This window comes from Pholcus phalangioides, unplaced genomic scaffold (assembly GCF_987345545.1).
Source record: "Pholcus phalangioides strain wild (caught in Gottingen) unplaced genomic scaffold, Ppha-v1.0 ptg000015l_1, whole genome shotgun sequence".
NCBI lineage: Eukaryota > Metazoa > Arthropoda > Arachnida > Araneae > Pholcidae > Pholcus > Pholcus phalangioides.
This window is the reverse complement of record NW_028301608.1, coordinates 59,035,285-59,056,356: the sequence shown is the minus strand read 5'-3', so window position 1 is coordinate 59,056,356 and position 21,072 is coordinate 59,035,285. Positions and strand designations below refer to the sequence as shown.

The window sequence follows — 21,072 nt, the reverse complement described above, 5'->3', positions numbered from 1 at the left end:
GCACAAAAGACAAAATCTGGAGAGTTTTAGCAGAAAATTTTTATTGAGGTTTAATATTTCTAAATAATAAATTCTTAGCAAGGATCGTCTCAAGAGCATCATGCCCCAAGCAAGTGATGTTTAAGGTTCCCTATCGGGCCAGAATTAACAGCCTTTTAGTTCACATTCTAACTTTTGAAAAATTATAGTATCATATCTCATATACAAATACAAGGCCACAACAGGCAAAATGCTTAACGAGGTGGCTGAGAAAAAGATGCCCATAGCAAGTATGGATGTCATATATTTTGACATTGGATGATATAATATAATCATGACACCCTCCTTAAATGTGTTGGAACACTAATTAAAGTTTATATCATGCATTATATAACTACTAAAATCTCTTCATGTTTCAGAGTGGCTGTGCAAAATGAGCGATATGATGACTGGTCATCAACTATAATATATTTGAAGAAACTCTTCAACCAGTATCAGGATGCCGTATTGCATTATCATGAGCGTTTTGGTGTAAAAATTCCCAAAGGTGTGAACTCTACATCATCTCAAGGCAATTTTTTGGAAGTGTTGAACATGTCCCTTAATGGTAATAAACATACTTATTTATATATATTCAAATATAACATACACAATTTGAAAAAAATCATGTTTTATATATTATTCTTTTAAAATTCACAAGAATTCAAAATTTGAGATTATAAAAAAAATCATGAATTAACTCTTTTTAGTTTTTGAGAAACATTATATGGACCGTAGCTTTGATCGCACAGGCCAGCTCTCTGTGGTTATATCTCCTGGAGTTGGTGTATTTGAAGTGGACAGGGAACTAACTGTTATTACAAAGCAAAGAATTATTGACAATGGTATTTAGTTACACTTTCATCATGTTTTATATTTTCTGCTAAAGTAGATTATGTGGTAACTATAACTGAAATTGTACTTCTAGTTTTTTCCTATAACAGTTTATACAGTCGAATCTCATTCTAACGAATACCGTTATAACGAAAATCTCATTCTAACGAATACCGTTATAACGGAAATCTCATTCTAACGAATACCGTTATAACGGAAATCTCATTCTAACGAATACCGTTATAACGAAAATCTCATTCTAACGAACACTTTTCTAATCCCTCAAATAAGTTTATATAGGAACAATGCAAACAACTTGAAATTTCTTTATAACGAAATTTGTTATTACGAAGTGATTTCTCCGGTCTCTTGGAGTTCATTATAACGGGATTCAACTGTATAACAGTAGTCTGTATTTAATTTTCTGAGGGTTGTTTCAACATATTTCCTTATGAGGATTTATGGTATTACAGGAATTGGAAGTGATTTAGTATGTTTAGGAGAGCAGCCTCTCCATGCAGTTCCTCTTTTTAAAGTGAGCTAAGTTTTTACTTATTTACTTCATTTTTAGTATAAAAATTATTTAAAGAAATAATAGTTGATATCATCCCAGATGGAAGAAATGATTCAAATAGCATTTTCCCCTCATTAATAACTGTTGCATCATAGTGGCTCAGCAATGTACATGAGAAAAAGAATTGAAAATAAGGGAAAAGAACAAGAAATTCAGCTTCAAAATTAGCATGAGCATTATATAATTATACTTCTCATAAAACTGTTTCAATTATCTATTTTCTTTCCCTTATTCTTTTTTTTCTTTAATATTTTTAGTTTCATAACAAGCAAAGGACTGGAGATTTGAAGCAAGTTGCAGATGATTATAATATGCCCCATTGGATCAATTTGAGGTTGGGAAAAAAAAGACATTAAATGAATTCTAATGATGAAAAAATCATATTAAAATAATTTTTATATTCAAGATGAATGAAAGTAAAATGAGTTTTTTTTAGAGGGAGGAAATAAACTCTGTTATCTTAGTTAATGCAGTAGCCCTAGTAAAACCCTGTCATAACAAATTTCAATAACTTGACAAAAGTTGATTTGCTATATCTGATCTAATAAGAAAATGTCTTGCGGAATGACACTAAAAACTTTGTGATATCTGGAAATTAGGTTCACTCTAGCAAGTTGATACATAACTAATTATAAGTTGGGTTTGCTATAGCTGGGTACAACTGTATACTCATGCTTTTTTTTTCATTTGTTCAAGTGTTGAGTAAATTTAAGTAAAGGGAAGTGAGTTAAATATTTACAAATGATAAAAGATGAGCTATTTAAAATGCCATTTTTCATTCATATGTACAGTCAGCATTAGTTTTTATGAAATTGAACAAGTTCGTGAAGAATGTAAAAATATTCAAAGAAATGACAAAATGTTCAGGAACAGAGGACATGATTGCAAAAACCTGGTGGTTCGTAAATTGGAAGTTTGGAAAATCGAACAGTAACAGTAGTATAGTTATTAGGTTATTTATTTGGAGATTACTTGTATTAACTTATATCTATATATATAAAATTGATTTTCTGCCTGTCTGTGTGTGTATGTTCTCTATACAAATCTACAAATTTAGATCGATCCATGCCAAATTTTGCATATATACCAAATGGGACCTGACTTGAACGATAGGCTATTTAAAATTTCATCAGAGTGGGGGTAAATGCCCCAGATAAGCAAAAACTGTCAGGCAGAAATGGTTTTTGGGCCTCAACAATCACTTTCGGAACGTTTACTTTGGTTACCATGGTTCCCTAGCAATGCGTTTCAGGCGTGTATATGCCTTTACAATGGTATGTCACTTCTTTAATGCTGCCAGTATATGTATAATAGTTTATGCCTTTATAATGATTTGCCACTTTTTCAAGCTTCCCAGTAATGCAATTTTTTTGAATAGACGTCAGAATCAGCATCACTTTGAGGGACAAGCAAAGGATAATTCCCGTAGAAATCAGTGTTAAAATTGCAGATTTTAACTGTGGAAATGTGGAAATTTAGTGGGGTTTTCCGCCACATTAATAATTTTAAAAATTGCATGGAATTCTAAATTTTTGAAATATTGAGTTCGCTTAGAGATATATACAAAACCCAGGAGATTAAATGTGAAGTAATTAGCCAGACTTATACGTTTGAGTTGGATATCCATGCAATAACATTGATTTCAACTTTTTATTTATATCCTGTCAAGCATGAATATTAATGTCTTCGTAATGTCTTTTAATATTCAACTGCATTGCAACTTGTGTATATATTGTTTATAATTTGTGTGTTGATGTATTTTTGAAATATATGACATCCGTATTTTTATGGGTATCTTTTTATCAGCCACCTCGTTGGGCATTTTGTCTGTTGTGGCGTTGTATTTGTATTTGTATAAATTCATATAGTTTAGGATGTTTTAAAATTAATTATGGGCCCATAAAATACATCAAAGAAATTCCACACAGTTTTAATTAAGCACTTTTGGGAGCTGAAACAGGCAGATGGATAACTTGATTTTCAGGGGGGTGGGAGATGCTAGTGCTCCTTGAAAAAAGAAAAAAAAATTTCATTTCTACGTTTCTTTAAATCTAGATTTGTTTATTTCATGAAGTCACCATATTGGTTAACTTAGACACGGTTTGTATGTCCCTCAAAGAAAGAGAGATATCACGTGATTCAAAAAGCCTCATTGAAGAAAAGCCACACAGTGCCGGGTATTATAGCTAGTGTTTATATATATATATTTTTAATTTAATATGTATATATATATGTATTAAATCTATGTGACAGCTTTTTAGGTATCTAAAAATGATATGCTGAAGCAAAAATATATTGTTTTTCTTATTATTCAGCTTTTACTCGTCTGTGAAGCAAACCAGTTATGACAGTTTTGCTCCACGTGTGAAGTTGCCAATCCCTTTGGTAAGTTTCTAAAAAAAAATTCTCATTTTTTTAAATGATTAAAATTTATTTTGAAATAAATCAGTTTGGGTGTCTTTGTTTCATTGGTTATGATCATTGTGCCTAAATATGTGTTATAATAGTTTGTTGGGAAAAATTTTTAAATGATTTTTCATGATTAGCAAAATTAGAATGCAGATTATTTTATGAGAGTAGTTTCAGCTTCAGATGTGAGAGTAACATGCAAGGTGTTTTTCTTTGACTTGATATACTTTTTTTATAGAAAGTATATTTTTTAAAACACATTATTTTAACCATTCAAAGTTCACAGTGATGTTGTTCCTTTTATTAAATTTGAACAGATTTCTGTAATGAATATAATTGTCTTGAAACTTATTAAAGAATTTGTCATTAGAGGAAATGCATTTATGTATAATAAATTATGGGGGGTCTAAAGCACACAAGTGGTATAAGTGCAATGTGAAGTATAGTGTGACCACAGAAAGATGTCCTCTGACCTTGTCCTTGTATGACCTTCATCCCGAAAAGAGAGGGTACATTCTTCAATAAGGAGAAATGGGGACTTCAGCAGCAATCCTGGAGGATGTTTTCTTTTTACCCCATTTCTCCCTACTGAAAAATTAACCCTCTATTTTCATTATGAAGGCCATACGAGGTCAGAGGCCATCTTTCCATGGTCGCACTGTAAATGTGTTTTACCCCCTGTATACCCCTTGTGCTTTAGGTCCTTGAAATATATTTATGAGTTTTATATATTTTTTTTCTCTCTTTAGCCTGAGGAGTCCAAAGAAAATAATATAAACAATGGTAAACTTTCCTAATTTTTAAGTCTTCATGTAGTTTTGATGAAAAATGATGTATGTGTGTGTGTATTGTACTGTGTGTTCTAAAATAATACTAAGAAGAAATTAAATATTATATAGAAGAAATATTGTTAAAAAAGACACATGCTTTCAGTTATAAAATATCAAGTTAAAAACTAGTGAGTAACCATTTGTGCTTGCTATTTTTGTCTATCAAAGTTTTAATAACTGATACAATTAGAAAGTTTTTGAGAGAGAGAGAGAGAGAGAGAGAGATATCTCTCTCTCTATATATATATATGTATATATGTATCACATTTGGAAAGTAGAATACAGTCGGCCACCCGTATTTGTGGTTTCTATATTCACGATTTCTGTATTCGCGGTTTTTTCCTTTATTGGATTTTTTTTTTTTTTTGCAATGCTCAGAAACCATCATTCATGTGTTTTGTTTACAAAATTTGAGTTGCACATGTTTAATATGGCTCGCTAATGGCATTACTGTCATCACTAGAGTCATGACAGCTCCCAGGAGAGAAAGTCACTTCTGGTTGGATTAACCTTTAGCCACAATGTATGCTAAAGGACACAAACATTTCTACATAGCCAACTGAAGAGACTATGAAAGACATTGTCTCGTTAGCGAAGCAGGCGGATGGAGAAGGGTTCAATGGTATGGATATAGAAGTTGAACAGCTAAGTAATAGCTGTTCTAATAATGGTTTTGATTATTTGCAGATTTCTTGTATTCGCGGTCACCCCAGAACGTAACTCCCACGAATACGGGGGTCGACTGTATATTTATTGCATCATATAATTGGAACATTTTATAAAGTGAATTATTTTTTTCATTAGGAGATGACCATTGTACTGGACAGAATTATTTTTTCATATTTGGCCATTTCCACTTTTGATAAAAATTTTAATTTTGTTAAGTTTTTAAGAAAGTAATGTTTAATGTTTTTAAATTGTTAATTCATAAGTATGGTGTGAATTATACATAGATGAAAATGTCCCATTTCCAAAAATATGAGTGCCTACTGTTGGAAGCTATTGAGCAGCTGCTGAAAAGGAAGAAATGTATGGTAACTTTGTGCTTGTGCAACGTGTGACTTTTTGTGGAACATAAATCGAACAGTAAGAGAGGAGCAGTATTGATTGATTGAGGAATGGAGTAAGAAGCAGTTGTATTGAGATAATGCATTTTAAATGTACTAAAAGTTCAATAAAGTTTGTTTTGTTATCGTTCGTTGAAAAAGCATAGAATATATTGCTTGAAGCTGTGGTTGTTCCTTGAAAGCTAACACTACATATGATGCCAACCGCTAAGATAGGTATAATGTAAGAAAGAAAGATTAGCATTGATATATTTTCCATTGCTCAAGAAAGGGAAATAAATGCTGTTAAGTTGAATCATATTTTTTTCATGATTTATTCTAGCTCAGTCTAAGAAGCGTTCACGACATGCTAGTCAACCTGATCCATCATTTCCTGTGTTGTTTGATTATGATGAGTATGATAGTGAAGTGTTCAAGCTACCAGCCCATGCTCAAATGGCTAAGTATGATTTATATAAGCCTGTATGTTAAATATTGATTGTTATGAAGTTTTCTTTATACACATTTGTGTGAGTATTATTTCAAGCAATATTTTTCATGAAAATTTCTATCTAAAGGGCATCTAACAGCCTACAGCGTCCAAGTCGAAAAAAATCAGCTCCAGCAAATCATTCTCAAAGTGTAGGGGCTTCAGTTTATCATCGAAGCACTGAAGATCCTTTTGTTAGACCCCCTTCCGTGGAACATTCACCTTCTGTTAATTCTCATGCATCGTCTGCTGCTATTGCTATTCCATTTAAAAATTTACATAAAACGACACCAGCACTATCTCTTCACAGTTCTGCAGGTATGATATAAACAATGGAAGGGTTTTATGTTAATTGTTCTGTTAAGTCTATGCACATCAAATGTGATTGCGTATGAACTTTGTTCTTTTCATGAAGTTAATGAGTGTGAAGAATATAGTTATTGACTTTTTCTTTCTTTCTTTCAAACCGAGCACAACTCAGGTTTATCACCATCTATGGGCGATTTACTACCTAGTGAGTTGTGCCAGAGGTGTAACTGTGTGTATATGTAACAGTCTGAGTGTATATGTAGTGTTGTGTTTGATTTTTCAGTGCTGCCATCTATATTTCAGAAGTGAAGTGCACGATGTGTTATGATTGAATTTGTGCTGTTTCTATGTTTGTTGCTCTCTGTGGCGAGATTTTTAAATGGGAAGATCGGCTCGCATTCGCACCTTGAAGTTGGAAACCACAGAAAACCAACTTCAGCCGACCACCATTATGGCGACAGTGGGGTACGAACCTATAGTTATTGGCATGAGACAACTGTGGGATAAATTTTTTAATTCATTGATAACTTTGAGCTATCAGTGTCTACAGAATTTTGACTTTTATTCAATGTGGCTTTCAATTAATAATTAAAGTAAGCAATAAAAAGATAGCCATGCAATTCTGTGTAAAATTAAATATTTGTTTGTCAACTACACATGACTATATATGATAAGATCATTGACATGATCACTAAAACTATTTCTTTCACTTTTGAAACATGAAAATTATTCAACTTAGGTGTCTTGTATAGGCTATATACACATTACTAATTGTTTTACAATTTTATGAAATTTGTGAAAGTCGCCAAAAAATTTTTTACCTTAGAAATAAAATATGGAAAAATATAGAAATATTTTGCCTGATATGACTACTAATTGATCCTCCAGCCACAGGTGGTTTTTGATTTTTTTTCTGTACAACATCACAGGATATTTTTATCTGCTATGTATATAGAATGCAATAATATCATGGCCCACAAAATTTTTATGAAAAATGCGAAGTGTGACATTCACATTGCCTGCAGCTTGAGGGTTGAAAGAAGAAACAACATAAAAGCGAAAACACTTTAGCAAATTCAAATAAATTAACCAAATAACTCTATTGCAAAAAATCAATGATTTATGTTTTCGAGTTTTATACAGGCTATTTTTATACATCTAATAATGATAAAAATACAGTAGTAATACAGACTGACAGACAGACATGACCGCTGACCGCCCAGAGAGACCATCTCAGGATGGTTTGCACTCTTTCCTAAAGAGATGTGCAGTCTTGGAGAGCTACTAGTACTACAGTAATTGGATAATTGGTTGAAAAATATTAATATCAAATATATGTTTATATATAAGCTTATATGAATGTTATTAATATGTCTTTCAGAGGCAGAAAATTGTTCAAATAACCAAAAGTTATATTCCAAAGATGATACAGATCCAGAATTTACTCCACCATTTCGTAACATCATTGGAAGTGCTGGAACATCTTATGAGAACCAGTTCACCAAACAAGTTGTTCGCAGATCAAAAGCTCTTGTCAATCCATTTGATCCTTCTCATATAACAATCAAGCTCACTTCAAATAGAAGGCGATGGACACATGTCTTTCCACTAGGTATAAGCATCTTGTGCTTATGTCAGTTATTAATGATAAATTTTACTTTTATCATAAAATTAATTAGTTTGATTGAAAGGTAATTATTACTCGGCTTCAAATTATTAAAAGTCTTTGTGATCGTGTATGATAGTGGTAATGCAGTCAAAGCTTGTTTTAATGACCACCACAGTTCTAGCGAAAATAGATGGTATATTGAGAGCAGGGGTTCTCAAACTTTGCACTGCCAACCTTCCTCAGAAGGCAGTGGACTTCACAAAGGTTTTCTGCTTGTTAAACTGATCTGGGAAGCCGTATATAAGCGTTGATTGGGGAAAGGAGCTGGTAGAAGAGTTTGAGAACTCCTGCCATATGGGATAGACATTAAATGAAAACATTTTTAAGACTTATCCTACCAGTTGTTGTAATGGAATGGTTGCTGTAATGAGGGTTTGTTACAATGAGCATCAACTGTATTATTTCTTTAACATGATCCAGAAAAGTCAATAAAAATCATGAAAACATTTATTTTGTAGGCCCAACTGGCATATTCATGCAGCAACATCATTATCAAGCTATTCCTCAGATAAGTGCATCTACTCTCATTGCGTTGGGTACAGAAAGAGCAGCAATGAATTCTGACACACTTTCTCAGTATCGAAATACTGTTTCTAGCTTGGAACTAGATGGTGAGCCTCTAATCATGTTGGTTTCCCTAACACACTAAAAGTAATAGTTATTTCTGATCAATACATCAATGGAAATTCTATTTGGTATATGCACATATAATATAATATAATATGCACATATACACACCTTAAATTGAACCTGATGAGATTTAAAGTAACATTGCTTTTTTTCTTAATTTTCAGTTTTTGTTTTCACTGTATAACATACTGATAAAACATTTAGATAACTTTTCACTCCTGAGAAATTTTAGTTTTTATTTTTAGTTTCATTAGAATTCAAGTCAGTTTAACTAAAAATTCATTTAATTTTCACTAACTTCAATATCACAGCATGTTGCTGATTACTATGAAAAGTATGCAGGTAAATCAAGAATATATATGAAGAAAAGTTTTATTAATTCGTTCATTGGCTTTTCCTTTATTTTTGGTATCCTGTTTATGGAAATGATGCTTAGACAGTTATTTGAGAAAATGAATTTAACATTTCCCTTTTTTAAAAATATTTTCTTGATCCTTAAGTAATTAAGAAAAAAAAGTGTGACTCAATTTCGTAAAATTAGAAGCATGAAAAAGATTTTATCTAAAGGAATGCTTGCATTTCTTGTTTAGTTTTCAGTAAAAGTGGTTTAATTATCATTATCAGCCAGCTGAAATAAGTTGAAAGTGAGCAAAAATTGGTAAATCAAAATTTTCATTCTCAAAACCTATAATTTGAAATTGATCCAGAAGAAATTGTTGATGAACCTACTATTATTTTCGAAACTGTTTACTTGATTTTAAAATCAGATATTTCATACATAAATTTAATTAAGGTTAGCAGTTTGAAATAACTTAAATCTGTTTTAATCTAAAATGTAATCATCTTTTTCTTATTTTAATGTTTTAATTATATTGTCTCCTTGTGAAAGTTGCAGGAATCAAAACACTCATCATTTTTAATGTGAATTTATGTTCAGAAAAATACACGTCACATATTTTTATCTTCATGGCATTGTATGACTTTCTCCAGGTAGCTATGATTCTAAAATTGGAATATTAGGGAGAAGGGAAATGCACACTTCTGCTAGTTCTGCCAGCCTAACTGGATTGGATGGTAATTGAATTCCCACTAAGCATGACTCCTCTTTAGCTTTCTATACTTTGAAAAGTAGAGTCTTCTAGTTTTTTGTTTGTTTGATAAGCTTTTCTATACATTTGTTTCTTTAATAAGGGGTGTTTATGTCTCTTCTTTGCATGATTATTTTTCTGTCTCTTCTGAGAATAGATTTAGACAACATTTTTATGCTTGGTGATGGCAGCTATCTTTATACTCATGCTACTGAGCTTTACAGGTATTTGCATATTTAGTGAGTAGAAGGCCATATAGTCTTGGGCTCTCTTCAAAATATATTTAAAAAAAAAAAACAGTACCATCATTTAGATTGAGGGAATAATCTAATTTTGAAATGAATTTTGGTAATACAGTACTAAAAAATTTGATTTTTTTCAGGCCCTGTGCATACTATCTGGAAGAAACACGATCAGCAGAAATTGAATGAAATAGTTTAGCTCTTGAAGTCATTTCTAACCTGTATTAATTTTTAAAAAAAATCATGAAAATTTTCATTTGAAGTTCATAGTTTTCTAAATATTTTGGATTTTTTTTCTTAATGCATTAAATCCGATTTGGTATTTTTAAATTCATTCTTCTGTGTATAAATAATTATTTGAACATTTTACATGAGCTAAACTTGTTTCAAGTAAAGAAATGCCTTCATGTTTTCAAAATTCATATTAATATTCTTCAGTCATATCTCAACTTAGAAAAAAATACTCATTCCTGAAAATTACATTTTGAAAAACTTTGAAAAATTTCCACTTGATTCAAACTATTTCATGTATAACATAATTGTAAATCTCAGTTATTTATTCCAAGTTCTCAAAATATTAAGAAAACTGAATGAAAAAAAAGAAATATAGAAAAATATCAGACCTCTAAGAAGCATATAGTAACCTTTTTAAAATTCTAATTTTTATAAGTGTTGAAATAATTTAGATGTTTCAATGTAAAGTTGGTTTTAATTTTTAAATTCAATAAACGGCTTTTTGATGACAGTGACTTTGATTTGAACTGTTTCGGAATAGTTTTTTTGTATGAAAAAAAATTAAACTTTTTGTTATTTATTTTTTCACAAAATATTTTGTACAAAATATATGCTTACAAAATTTATCATTTTGTTTATTATACCTTGAAATGGTCGATGAATATATTTATTATGTTTTGGTTCTATGACCAATAATAAACTATACAAATAAGGTGCCTTATAACAGTTATTCTATTTAGCTAAGTTCCTAGTGAGGTAATAAAATGTTTGTTATTAAAGAGAAAGTGTTAAAAAAATCAATGGATTCCAAAACTTGTTCTATACATAAGGTTTTGCACAGAAAACTCTCATGGTTTTTTTTTTAAATTTTATTTCTTGAACACAGCATCAAGGCACTATTTTTTCATTAAGGTTTTTAATCACTGAATATTAAACATAAATTTCTTTTAAAAAATTAATTTGTATTTATTCATATAGATCAGTGTTTCTCAACCTTTCTGAACCCAAGGACCAATAAAATGTCTGAAACGATTCGACGGACCAATTATGCCCCACATTATGTAATTTTGGTTGTTTAGATTTTTTTATACAAATACAATGCCACAAAAGACAAAATGCCCAACGAGGTGGCTGAGAAAAAGATGCCCATAATAAATATGAATGTCATATATTTCACAAAAATACAGCAACCCAATTAAAAATGCAATTCAAAGAATGAAGTTTCTCTTCGTAACTCAAACCCTGTGTACATCTCATCTGCACCCCTTCAAACAAGTCTATGTCCCTCTGTAGGTAAGGTGTCCAAAACCTTACAGCATACTCCAGTCCAGGACGAACTAAGCCTAGGAAAAGCAGAAGAATGACTTTAGGAGAACGCAAAGAGATCTTTTTGAAAATAAATGAGACCAAGCATTTTATTCGCTTTTTGACCATCACTGAACAATGTTCAGAAAACCTAAGCCGCTCATCAATGAGAATTCCCAAATTGGTGACCCTAGTTGCATCCGGGATAGTGACACCATTCAACTCGTAAAAGAACAGTGGGGTGTTCGAACCAAAATGAATGACCATGCACTTGTCAACGCTAAATGTCATGCTCCATTCATTTGCCCATGCTGCAATCCTGTTTAAGTTGGTCTGGAGCGACTCCCTATCGCTTTGATTCCCGATTACCTCCATTAGCATCTGTCCCTTTTTTTCCACGATCCTTATTTGAATTCGTGATATCTACTAAAATTCTAAACAAAAAGATATCGTCATAACTTATAAATTATAGTATGAAAATTGTTGTCAAAAAGGTAAATATCTATCTCAGAGATATTTTTCCATGCGCGCTACTTTTCAACTAACTACGATTTCTAGTAGCCCTTAATTTCTTCTTCCATTTCAGCAATTCTAACCACAATTGGTGATTTTTCTGATTTATGGTATAGTTTTTGGTGTCTTTTGGCGATGCTCCGTATTTTACCATATTTTAGATAAGTTTCCTGTATTTTTTCCCAATGAGATATGGTCACCTAGTAATTTGAATGTGTGTGTTTTTTGTTGTTTTTTTATTTTGTGAAATACATTTTGGTTACTGTGATTTGCAATAAGCGTGTCCTTTAGCAATTTTGGCTGTAATTAGAAAACATCATTTATTGCATTTTTTTTTCTACAATCAATATTATCCTGTATTTAGGCTGAAAATTTCCTTGATGTAATATGATGAACCTGAGTGCAATTATGAATGTGTAATTTTTATTGGAACACTAATGGATTTTACTAATATCAATAAAAACAATTGAATAATTTTTTATTCAGAATTATATCATTTGCCTGTGGGCAACTTATGCCATTGTCGCAGACCACAGGTTGAGAAATGCTCTGATATAGAGCATTTTATTCATGGCTAAAAATATTCTTTACTGTGAAATTTCATATATGTTTCCTACCAATATTTCATTCTTATTTATTCATATATTTTTTCTTATGCTTTTGAAATTCATGTACTTAGTACATCACACGAATAGTTACAAAGCATTTCTGTCATGAATATTTCAATTTATGATTTCAGTCCGAAAAATATAATTTTTTATTATAGTCAAATTGCCGAGCTCGAATATACGAGCTTCATTAGCTTCTCAGTCATCAGGGGGAATTCCAAGTAACCGAAGTTTGACTTGGCTGTGGGGAGCTACAGGGGAACAGGAATGGACTCCAGCTCTAACTACAGGTTGTTTTTATATATTATAGGTATTATTGCATTAACATATCATTCCCTGCATGCTAGAAGTACAAATGTGCTATTCTTTTCTATCAGCTGGTTGGATATCTCACTTTGCTATCTAAGTTTTGCCTCAAAAACGCATGTTATCCCTATTAAAATCATGTGTACAAAACATTTTAGGAAAATAACTTCCATAGACTAACATGGGTAGAGAATAAACATTCAAGTGTGATTTCCCATGTTCTTTTTTTCCAAGGACATTGCACATGTGTGCTTCTGGCATAAGGGAGGGACAATATAACATTAGATATTGAATCAGTACATTTCATTACACTCACATACTGTATTTATATTTGATATTTTTTATATTACATTATATATTGCACCATTTATATAATAATATTACATTCCCATATTATGCCAATGTTAATGCAATATGTAAATTTGTTTCAATAGAATAAATACCAAACATTTTATGATTGCTCCATGTATATCTAAAAGAAATAGTAAGTCACTATAGTTGTTATAAATGTTTTCTCTTTTAGCCATCAGTCCGATTAAATTTCATAATGCTTAACTAATTTTCAGGTGTTGACTGGAAATCCTTGGTTATTCCTGCATGCTTGCCTATAACTACAGACTATTTTCCAGATAAGAGCAGCTTACATAACGATTATGTTATATCTGATTACTTTCTTCTGCCAGAAGATATCATTGCTGAAAACTCACGCCCAAGGTAATGCATTCTTCAAGTTCATTTTGCAAATGGGCATTCAGAAAATATGTATTTTCAAGTTTTTGTGACATTCAATTTTTTGTTTAAAAAAATTTATATATTTGGAAATAATTTTTTTGATATAATATCATTTTTTGTAACCTTTTTTCAATATTCCAAAAACCTCAGAATCATATTCGTAAGGTTGCTGTTTACATTAGTATTTTTCGTGAATGAACTATTTATAGTTAAATATAAGTAAGAATATTAATAAATAAAGTTAATTAAATTAATTAACCAAAAAGTTTGTAAATTAAATTAACTAAAAAGTTAGTAAATTAAATTAAATTGTTATAATTAATTTACAACTAATAATACTTATTAATGAAAATTTTTTAAAGCACTGTGGATGTCTTTCAGGTGCTTCCCAGCAGATGATGAGGCTAGAACCAGGACAATGACAACCCCTGAAGTGTATATCGAGTTGATTTGTCAGAGACTACAGCAAGTATGCTCCCCACTTCCTTTCGCCATATTTATTTTGCATGTTTTTTCTCAACATCCACAGTTCACATTCTTCTCATGCTAGTTTCTAGAGTTTTTGTATAAGTTGAGAGAAGGAATCAAGTCATTCATATTAGTTTCCTTGAAGTGGTTACTGCAATTTTGCCTTTCCATAGTTCCTTACAGATTCATATCATCCTGCAGCCAGTATAGAGCATTCTAGCAACTGTGTTAGAAAAAAAAAACATCCTATAAAAAACCTACTAATTTACAGTGTTATCCGAAAAAATAATTTTAAAGACTAACTTTTTTTTTTTTTTTTCACACCTCTACAAATTTTTAAGGAATAGTTTTGTAAAAAGAAGGGGCATCCTTTTTTTTATCTGTGAGAAATAACTTGATTAAAAAAACTTACCTACAATTTGAAGAAGTATTTTCATTCCTCAATTAAATTTGGAGGAGTGAAATTAAATTTTGATGTGTATTGTGTGTGTGGGAAACACTGAATGTGCATACTTCCTTTAATTTAGGATGTGATCCTCTGAAAGCTGATAATCCTGCATTTTTTCCTCTTAATTTAGGTTCTGAATAAGATAATAATGCTATTTTTAAATTTTTTTCTTTATCATGCCTGAACTATTAGTGCACTTACTTTACATCTATGTTATAAAACATGTCAACCATCATGCTTTGTTCCTCTAGGGTTTCCAAATAATATTGCTGTCAAAACAACATGCCTTCTATCCCCATGCTCAGGCAAGCACAAGTCCGCAGTTTGCTTCACCTTTGGTCAGTCGTAACCAGAAAATTGAGCAGCCAGTGAGTGTTTATTTGCTGGTTTATTTTGCAAGCAAAAATCCACATCTGTTTTCAAATTATAGTAAAACCCCTCTTTTACAGCCAAATAATAATTCCCCTTTGTATAATTAAAGTATGTATTTTTCAAACTCATGATTAGCAGGCACCTTTCTCTTATGGACAAATTTTATTGTTCTGCTGGTGTCCGTAGAAGAGAGATATTGTATTTGTATAATAAGGGATATAATAAATATTATGTGTTTACTTTTTTAGGAGGAATGTTTGCTGAGCATTGGAAGAATATTCCATAAACTTTCTCTTGATGGTCCAAAAATAACTGTCACACAGTATAAACCAAGGTTATTTCAATTATTTATTTTACATTAAAATTTTTTTCTTCATCATTGAAACATTTGTGCTTTGAATGGTTTTAAATGAATGTAATATTTATATTTATTCATGCAATTCTTGTATTACCAAGGCACATCAAACATTAAATTTTTTTCCCTTTTTTAGGCATCCCTATAGAGACATCAAGCTTCATTATTGTTACAGATTTCAAGCTCCGGATAGTGATACTTATGGTGTGTCATGGGTCAACTTCACTGGGGAAAAACTCGAAAATTATGGCTGGAACTACCTTGATCATTACATCTGCATGAAAGGAGAAGGGGAATTTGAACTGAAAGATGTACGTTGTTATTTGAAATGCACTGTCATTTTATTCTCCTTGTATTAATTTTATTAGCCCTCACTCTTTATTTAAATGAAACAATGTTTTTTAGTCTTTGAAGTTTTGGAGGCTTCGAATGTTGTTAGTTCCTAAAGTGCAAGATGCAACTCGAAAAATCATTGATGGCAGTGATTATTGTGATCTGTATACACAGTTTTCATCTGAGGATAAAATGCAACAACGGGAAGGATTCTTGAAGTTTGTTGAATTTATGAATAAAATAAGACGTTTAGGACCTAAAGTAAGCAAGGTAAATACCTTTTTATTCATTTTTCATTTTAACCATAAAGATCATATCCAAGTATTTTAATTTTATTTTAAATATAATGCCATTGCAATAAGATTTATATGTAATTGTAGTCAAACTCACTTATAACTAACACAGATATTACAAATTTTCACTTATATCAAAGTTTTCCAATGCCCAAGAATTTCAAAGTGCTTATCTGTGTTATTTCGATTGCTTATAACGAACACCTATTTCAGCAAAGTATGTGCCTATAACAAATTTTCAACTTATTTTCAAGCACAAATTTTCCCAAATTTCTTTGTAATCTTATCTAAATCTTATCAGTAGATTTTTCTTTTTACAATACATAGCTACAATTGATAAAATGCCCCATTTTTTTTTCTTGGAAGGAATTCTATTATTCTAGGGAGTTTTTAATATTGTTTAATCCTCTTCACTTTCTTGTTTTTCTTCGTAAAGTTCTATTTTGCATGCAGAAAATCTTAGAAAGAAAAATAAAGGTTTTTATTTCCAACAATGTAACAAACAACACCTTTCATGCACATGTGCCACTAGGTAGCTAGATTTGGACATTGATTGTGGTAGTGTTATTGCATGCAGGTCAATTTTTGAAAATGCCAAGCTCAAAACACTATCCATTGCTTCAAAAATTGAAGCCTTACAGTTGGTTGAGAGCTAAAAATGGAAAAAAGTGAGGTTTCAAAGAGATTTGTACTCCAAGTTTGCTATGTCCACAATTTTGAAGACAAAAGAGGAATCGAGAAGAAAGTTTTCAGATGGTGAACTGAACATCTCCAAGAAGAGATTCATAGAAGGAGCTCATAAACTAATGTGGAAGCAGCTCTTTTCAAACGATTTGAAGTGAGACGGAAAAATGTTCCAGTGACTGGTCCATCGGGAATACAGTGAAAAGTGTAAAATTGGAGTTCAAGCTTTTGCAAATGAATTCAATGCATTGATTAAATACTGTAGACACAAATGATGGAAAGTCATTGGATTTAGTCTCGCAGACTAATATCAATGTATTAAAATACATTTGGAAGTTAGAATACTTGTGAACCCACTAAAAATTGATTAATTAGTTTTTTCAAAAGATGTAAATTCAGTTCTATGTAAACTTTGTACAGTATTTTTTTGTAATTTTAATTACTTGTTTGTCTTTTAATTATGTATTTTCATGACTTTAAGTGCCTTTTATATTGTCAGAATTTTATTTATTTGCAAGCAAAAACCATTTCATATGTTGTTAATACTGTATTTTATAGTTTCAACAGGAACCCCCCCCCCCCCCCCCCCTATGATACGGTCACTTCTTTTCTATGGCAATTTTTTTTTGTCCCACGAGTGTCTGCAAAAGATGAGTTTTACTGTATTAGACAAGTGATTTTAATGCATATGATGGATGGTTACAAATATTTAAAAATTGTCATGGAATTGCATGCAAATAAATTTTTGATTCTGTCAACAATGCAGCTGTTGAAAAATGGTTAAACACCAGTAAAGGACTTATTTCCTGTTACAAACCCATGGATGTATATAATGCAGATGAGACTGGGATATTTTATCAGTTGTTTCCTCAGAAAACTGACTTTCAAGAGAGAAGAATGCAGCAGTGGTAAAAATTCCAAACTTTGTCTATCTGCTATGGTATGCACAAACATGGATGGCAGTGATAAAAGATTGATTCTCGTCATAGGAAAATTGAAAAATCCACAATGCTTTATAAAGAGAGGAAAAACTTCTTGTGTCATACACAGAAAACAAAAAGGCTTTTATGACTTCTGAGATTTTTTGATTTTTTTTCAGTGGTTGAGAGGAATTCGATGAGATGAGCCTCAAGAAACAAAAAATTTTGCTTCTAATAGACAACTGTATGTCTTAAAAACCAAAGTGATTTTTAAATCAATCACCGTTCATCATCTGTTGCCGAATTTCACAACTAAGTTACAGCCTCTGGATCAAAGTATAATAAAGAATCTTAAAGTAATGTACAGAAAAAGTGTACTCCGAAAAGTTTTAATTAGTTTAGAAAAAGACAAAGAAGCCATAAAATTGATGTGTGCAACAAGCCTGTCTTATGTTAGCTAATACTTGGAATGATGTTTTGGAAGTGATCATTCAGAATTGTTGGAGGCATGCAGGTTTTGGACAAAATATTGGTGGAAATTACATCGTTCTGCCATTCAAAAAAAGGAAGATGATGATGAAACTTGAATTCACTTAAAAAAAAAGAATTTTTTTTTCAAAATTATGTAAATGTTGATGAGGACATACTGGTGGAAACCAAGATTATAGACGTGGGCAGTGTCGATGAAATCCAAAATGAAAATGATACAATTTCAGGTGACGAAGAAGATGAAGCTGTTGCTGAAATGAGAAATATTCTAAACTGGGCAGACATTCTAATTTTTAAAAATTGTAGAAATTATTTGGCGTTCCGAGGTACAGATGTTCTAGTATTAGATGAAGTGGAAAAGTGTTTGACGCCTACGATCATATCAAGAAAAAAAAACAATGATGAACACATATTTTCACTGGTGTTTGCTGATGAAGTTATGCAAGATTTTTAAATTAAATTTTTTATTTTTTTAAAGTTATTTTATTTTAATCTCTATTTAATTTAGAATTCTTAGATTATCGAAAATTATGTTTTCGTTTTGTGTATATGCACTATTTTGGGGATATAACAAAGTTTGCCCACAATGAATAGTTTTGTTGTTTTTGTTTACTTGGTTATAAATGGGTTTGACTGCATATGAAATCTTGGTTACATATTTTTGAGCCATATTTATAATTTTGAAATTATGTTAAACAGCTGTTTGGTAGGACTCCAATAATGCTAGCAATACTTTTTTTTTCTCAAAAATGTGTAAAAAAGGCACATTATTTATCAATTGTGCTCTTTTCTCTTCAAGAACTCTTATAATTCTCGACGGCAAAGTTTGGGCCAATCTATTGCTGGTGGAGTTCTTCCTTCATCTCGAGATCGTGTCTTTAGCAATCAAGTCCACGACAGGCCTCGAATGAGAAGTGTTTCGGCAAAGAGTGGAGCTCGAGTACCTCCTCATCCTTCAGTGACTGGAAGAATATCGCCCATTATTGATGATGGAAAAGTAATTTTTCCTAATTTTGTTATACTAAATTATATTATATTTTGATTAAGTGATTTCTCAAGCATGTATTATAATCTTTAATATGCATTGAAAACAAATATTTTGATGTTAAAAAAATACAAAAAATGATGGAATGTTCCCTCCCTAAATTCATTTTAAAGTGTTCAAATGATTATATAGATTGAATATAAATTGGATGGGGGGAGGGTAAACCTTTGTTTTTTTTTTGAAGAATTTTATGTAGTTTTCGGGGGATACTTTTTTTTCAAAATATTTTTAAAAAGTTGTTGATCCAATATTTTCCTTGCAGGTATCCGTTCACGGTGTCTCTAGTGGTATGTCTCTTGATGGATCCATGGAAGAAATGTGAGTTTTTTTATATTTATTTAAAGTTAGTTTTTTATTCAAAAAATTTAGTGAGATAGAAAAATTTTATATTCATTGATAGTTATCTAAATGTAAGTTAATCTTAGTGAATTTTAATAACTTGTATGAATTTTTATGAAATGTTTGTTGAAATTTTGTTTTCAAAAAAGATTTCATTCTGAAAGAAGTTGAAAACTCTTATATGGACTCACTAGTTTAAAATGCGATGTAGTTCCATAAAATATTGAGTGCTTGTGGTGAAGGTTTATATTATTTTACCTTTGTTCACGTTTTTGGTGTTTAGTCTGTGCCTCTTGATTTTATTGCAAGAAACAAAAATTTAGGAGCTTTTATAAGATATATTATTTTTTTGAGTTCTTTAATCAAATCCAGTGTCCCCTTCCTTACTATTGAACAAAGTCTACTTTGCTTTAGTTATTTCTGTCTTCTTCAATGCACTTTTATGATTTTAAATGAAATTCTTAGATTTCTTGTTATTGATAGTTTCTGTGTACCATAAAATATGAATTGTTGTATAATGAATGATTGTTAATACTTTGCCAAGATATCTAGTATTTTTTTAAACAATTAATACATCTGTGTTTATAATCTAATTTCCCTTCTCTTCGAATTCATCAGAGAGGGTAAAAAACTTAAAGACTCATCCACACCACAAGAAATCATTGAAACAATGAAAAATACCCAGTGAGTATATTTTGAGATTAGTCTGTGTATATTGTCATTATAAGATTGAAATCTATTAACAGAGTTTCTTTTTTTCAAAAATAATTCTCATTAATCCTCAAGAGAAAGCAGAATTTGTTTCTTTACTTTCCCAGAATTTTTTCTATTAACATTAAAAACTAAAAACTAGTAAAAACTAAAATTTTTTTGTATGGCTTTTTTTAAAATCAAAAATATATTTTAATATTTTTAGGGATGGCATAAGTTTTTTGGTTAAGCGGGGCTTACCAAATTATACATTCATCAGTGCAGAAGCTGTGGTATGGGCAGCAGATAATATTGAAGGAATAAATACAGAGCTCAGAGCTGTGAAACTTTTCAAGGTAAATGTGTCCAGAATTTTTTGAATTTTTGTTTGAGATTTTTACTGCAAGATATTTCATCAGCAATTGAAATGGGTAAGAAATTGTGCATAGCTCGAAATAATTAGTATAGATTTATGACATGAAAGCAAACTTTCTTCGAAATCTACTGACCATTTTATTTATTGAAACCTCTGAATTAGGAAAGTGAAAAATTCAATAAACATTCTCTGCAATGTGTGGATTGGGATTTAGCCGATCCTCCTCATTCATATTTTGCAGTTTTGGTGCACAGTTTATTTTTTATCCCAGACTTACTAAAAAAACCAACTTACAGACATAAGCCTAGTAAAAATACCTGCTTTAAAGAAAAGAAAGAAAATTTCTGTTTTTTTATCAGTTGATTAATGCCTAGTTGATTGTGCTGTTACATTCTATAAATAGATTAACTGACATATTGATCA

General features: G+C 30.9%; 1 protein-coding gene across 3 annotated transcripts in view; it reads left to right on the top strand.

Moving 5' to 3' along the window:
* The window catches only part of Iml1 (GATOR complex protein Iml1), a 35,381-nt gene that overhangs the window by 6,238 nt on the left and 8,071 nt on the right, over positions 1-21,072 (top strand). For 2 of the 3 annotated variants that reach the window (XM_089243865.1, XM_089243867.1), the window contains exons 9-30: positions 399-586; positions 729-863; positions 1,326-1,387; positions 1,684-1,760; positions 3,742-3,811; positions 4,585-4,618; positions 6,055-6,175; positions 6,290-6,519; positions 7,892-8,122; positions 8,638-8,790; positions 9,800-9,883; positions 12,958-13,089; positions 13,672-13,819; positions 14,219-14,306; positions 15,005-15,121; positions 15,374-15,459; positions 15,617-15,791; positions 15,886-16,083; positions 18,999-19,196; positions 19,507-19,562; positions 20,202-20,267; positions 20,500-20,629. In XM_089243865.1, the coding sequence (XP_089099991.1) occupies positions 399-586; positions 729-863; positions 1,326-1,387; positions 1,684-1,760; positions 3,742-3,811; positions 4,585-4,618; positions 6,055-6,175; positions 6,290-6,519; positions 7,892-8,122; positions 8,638-8,790; positions 9,800-9,883; positions 12,958-13,089; positions 13,672-13,819; positions 14,219-14,306; positions 15,005-15,121; positions 15,374-15,459; positions 15,617-15,791; positions 15,886-16,083; positions 18,999-19,196; positions 19,507-19,562; positions 20,202-20,267; positions 20,500-20,629 (2,779 nt within the window). The remainder of the gene's footprint in view (positions 1-398; positions 587-728; positions 864-1,325; positions 1,388-1,683; positions 1,761-3,741; positions 3,812-4,584; positions 4,619-6,054; positions 6,176-6,289; positions 6,520-7,891; positions 8,123-8,637; positions 8,791-9,799; positions 9,884-12,957; positions 13,090-13,671; positions 13,820-14,218; positions 14,307-15,004; positions 15,122-15,373; positions 15,460-15,616; positions 15,792-15,885; positions 16,084-18,998; positions 19,197-19,506; positions 19,563-20,201; positions 20,268-20,499; positions 20,630-21,072) is intronic. The other variant, XM_089243866.1, reaches the window with a different exon arrangement.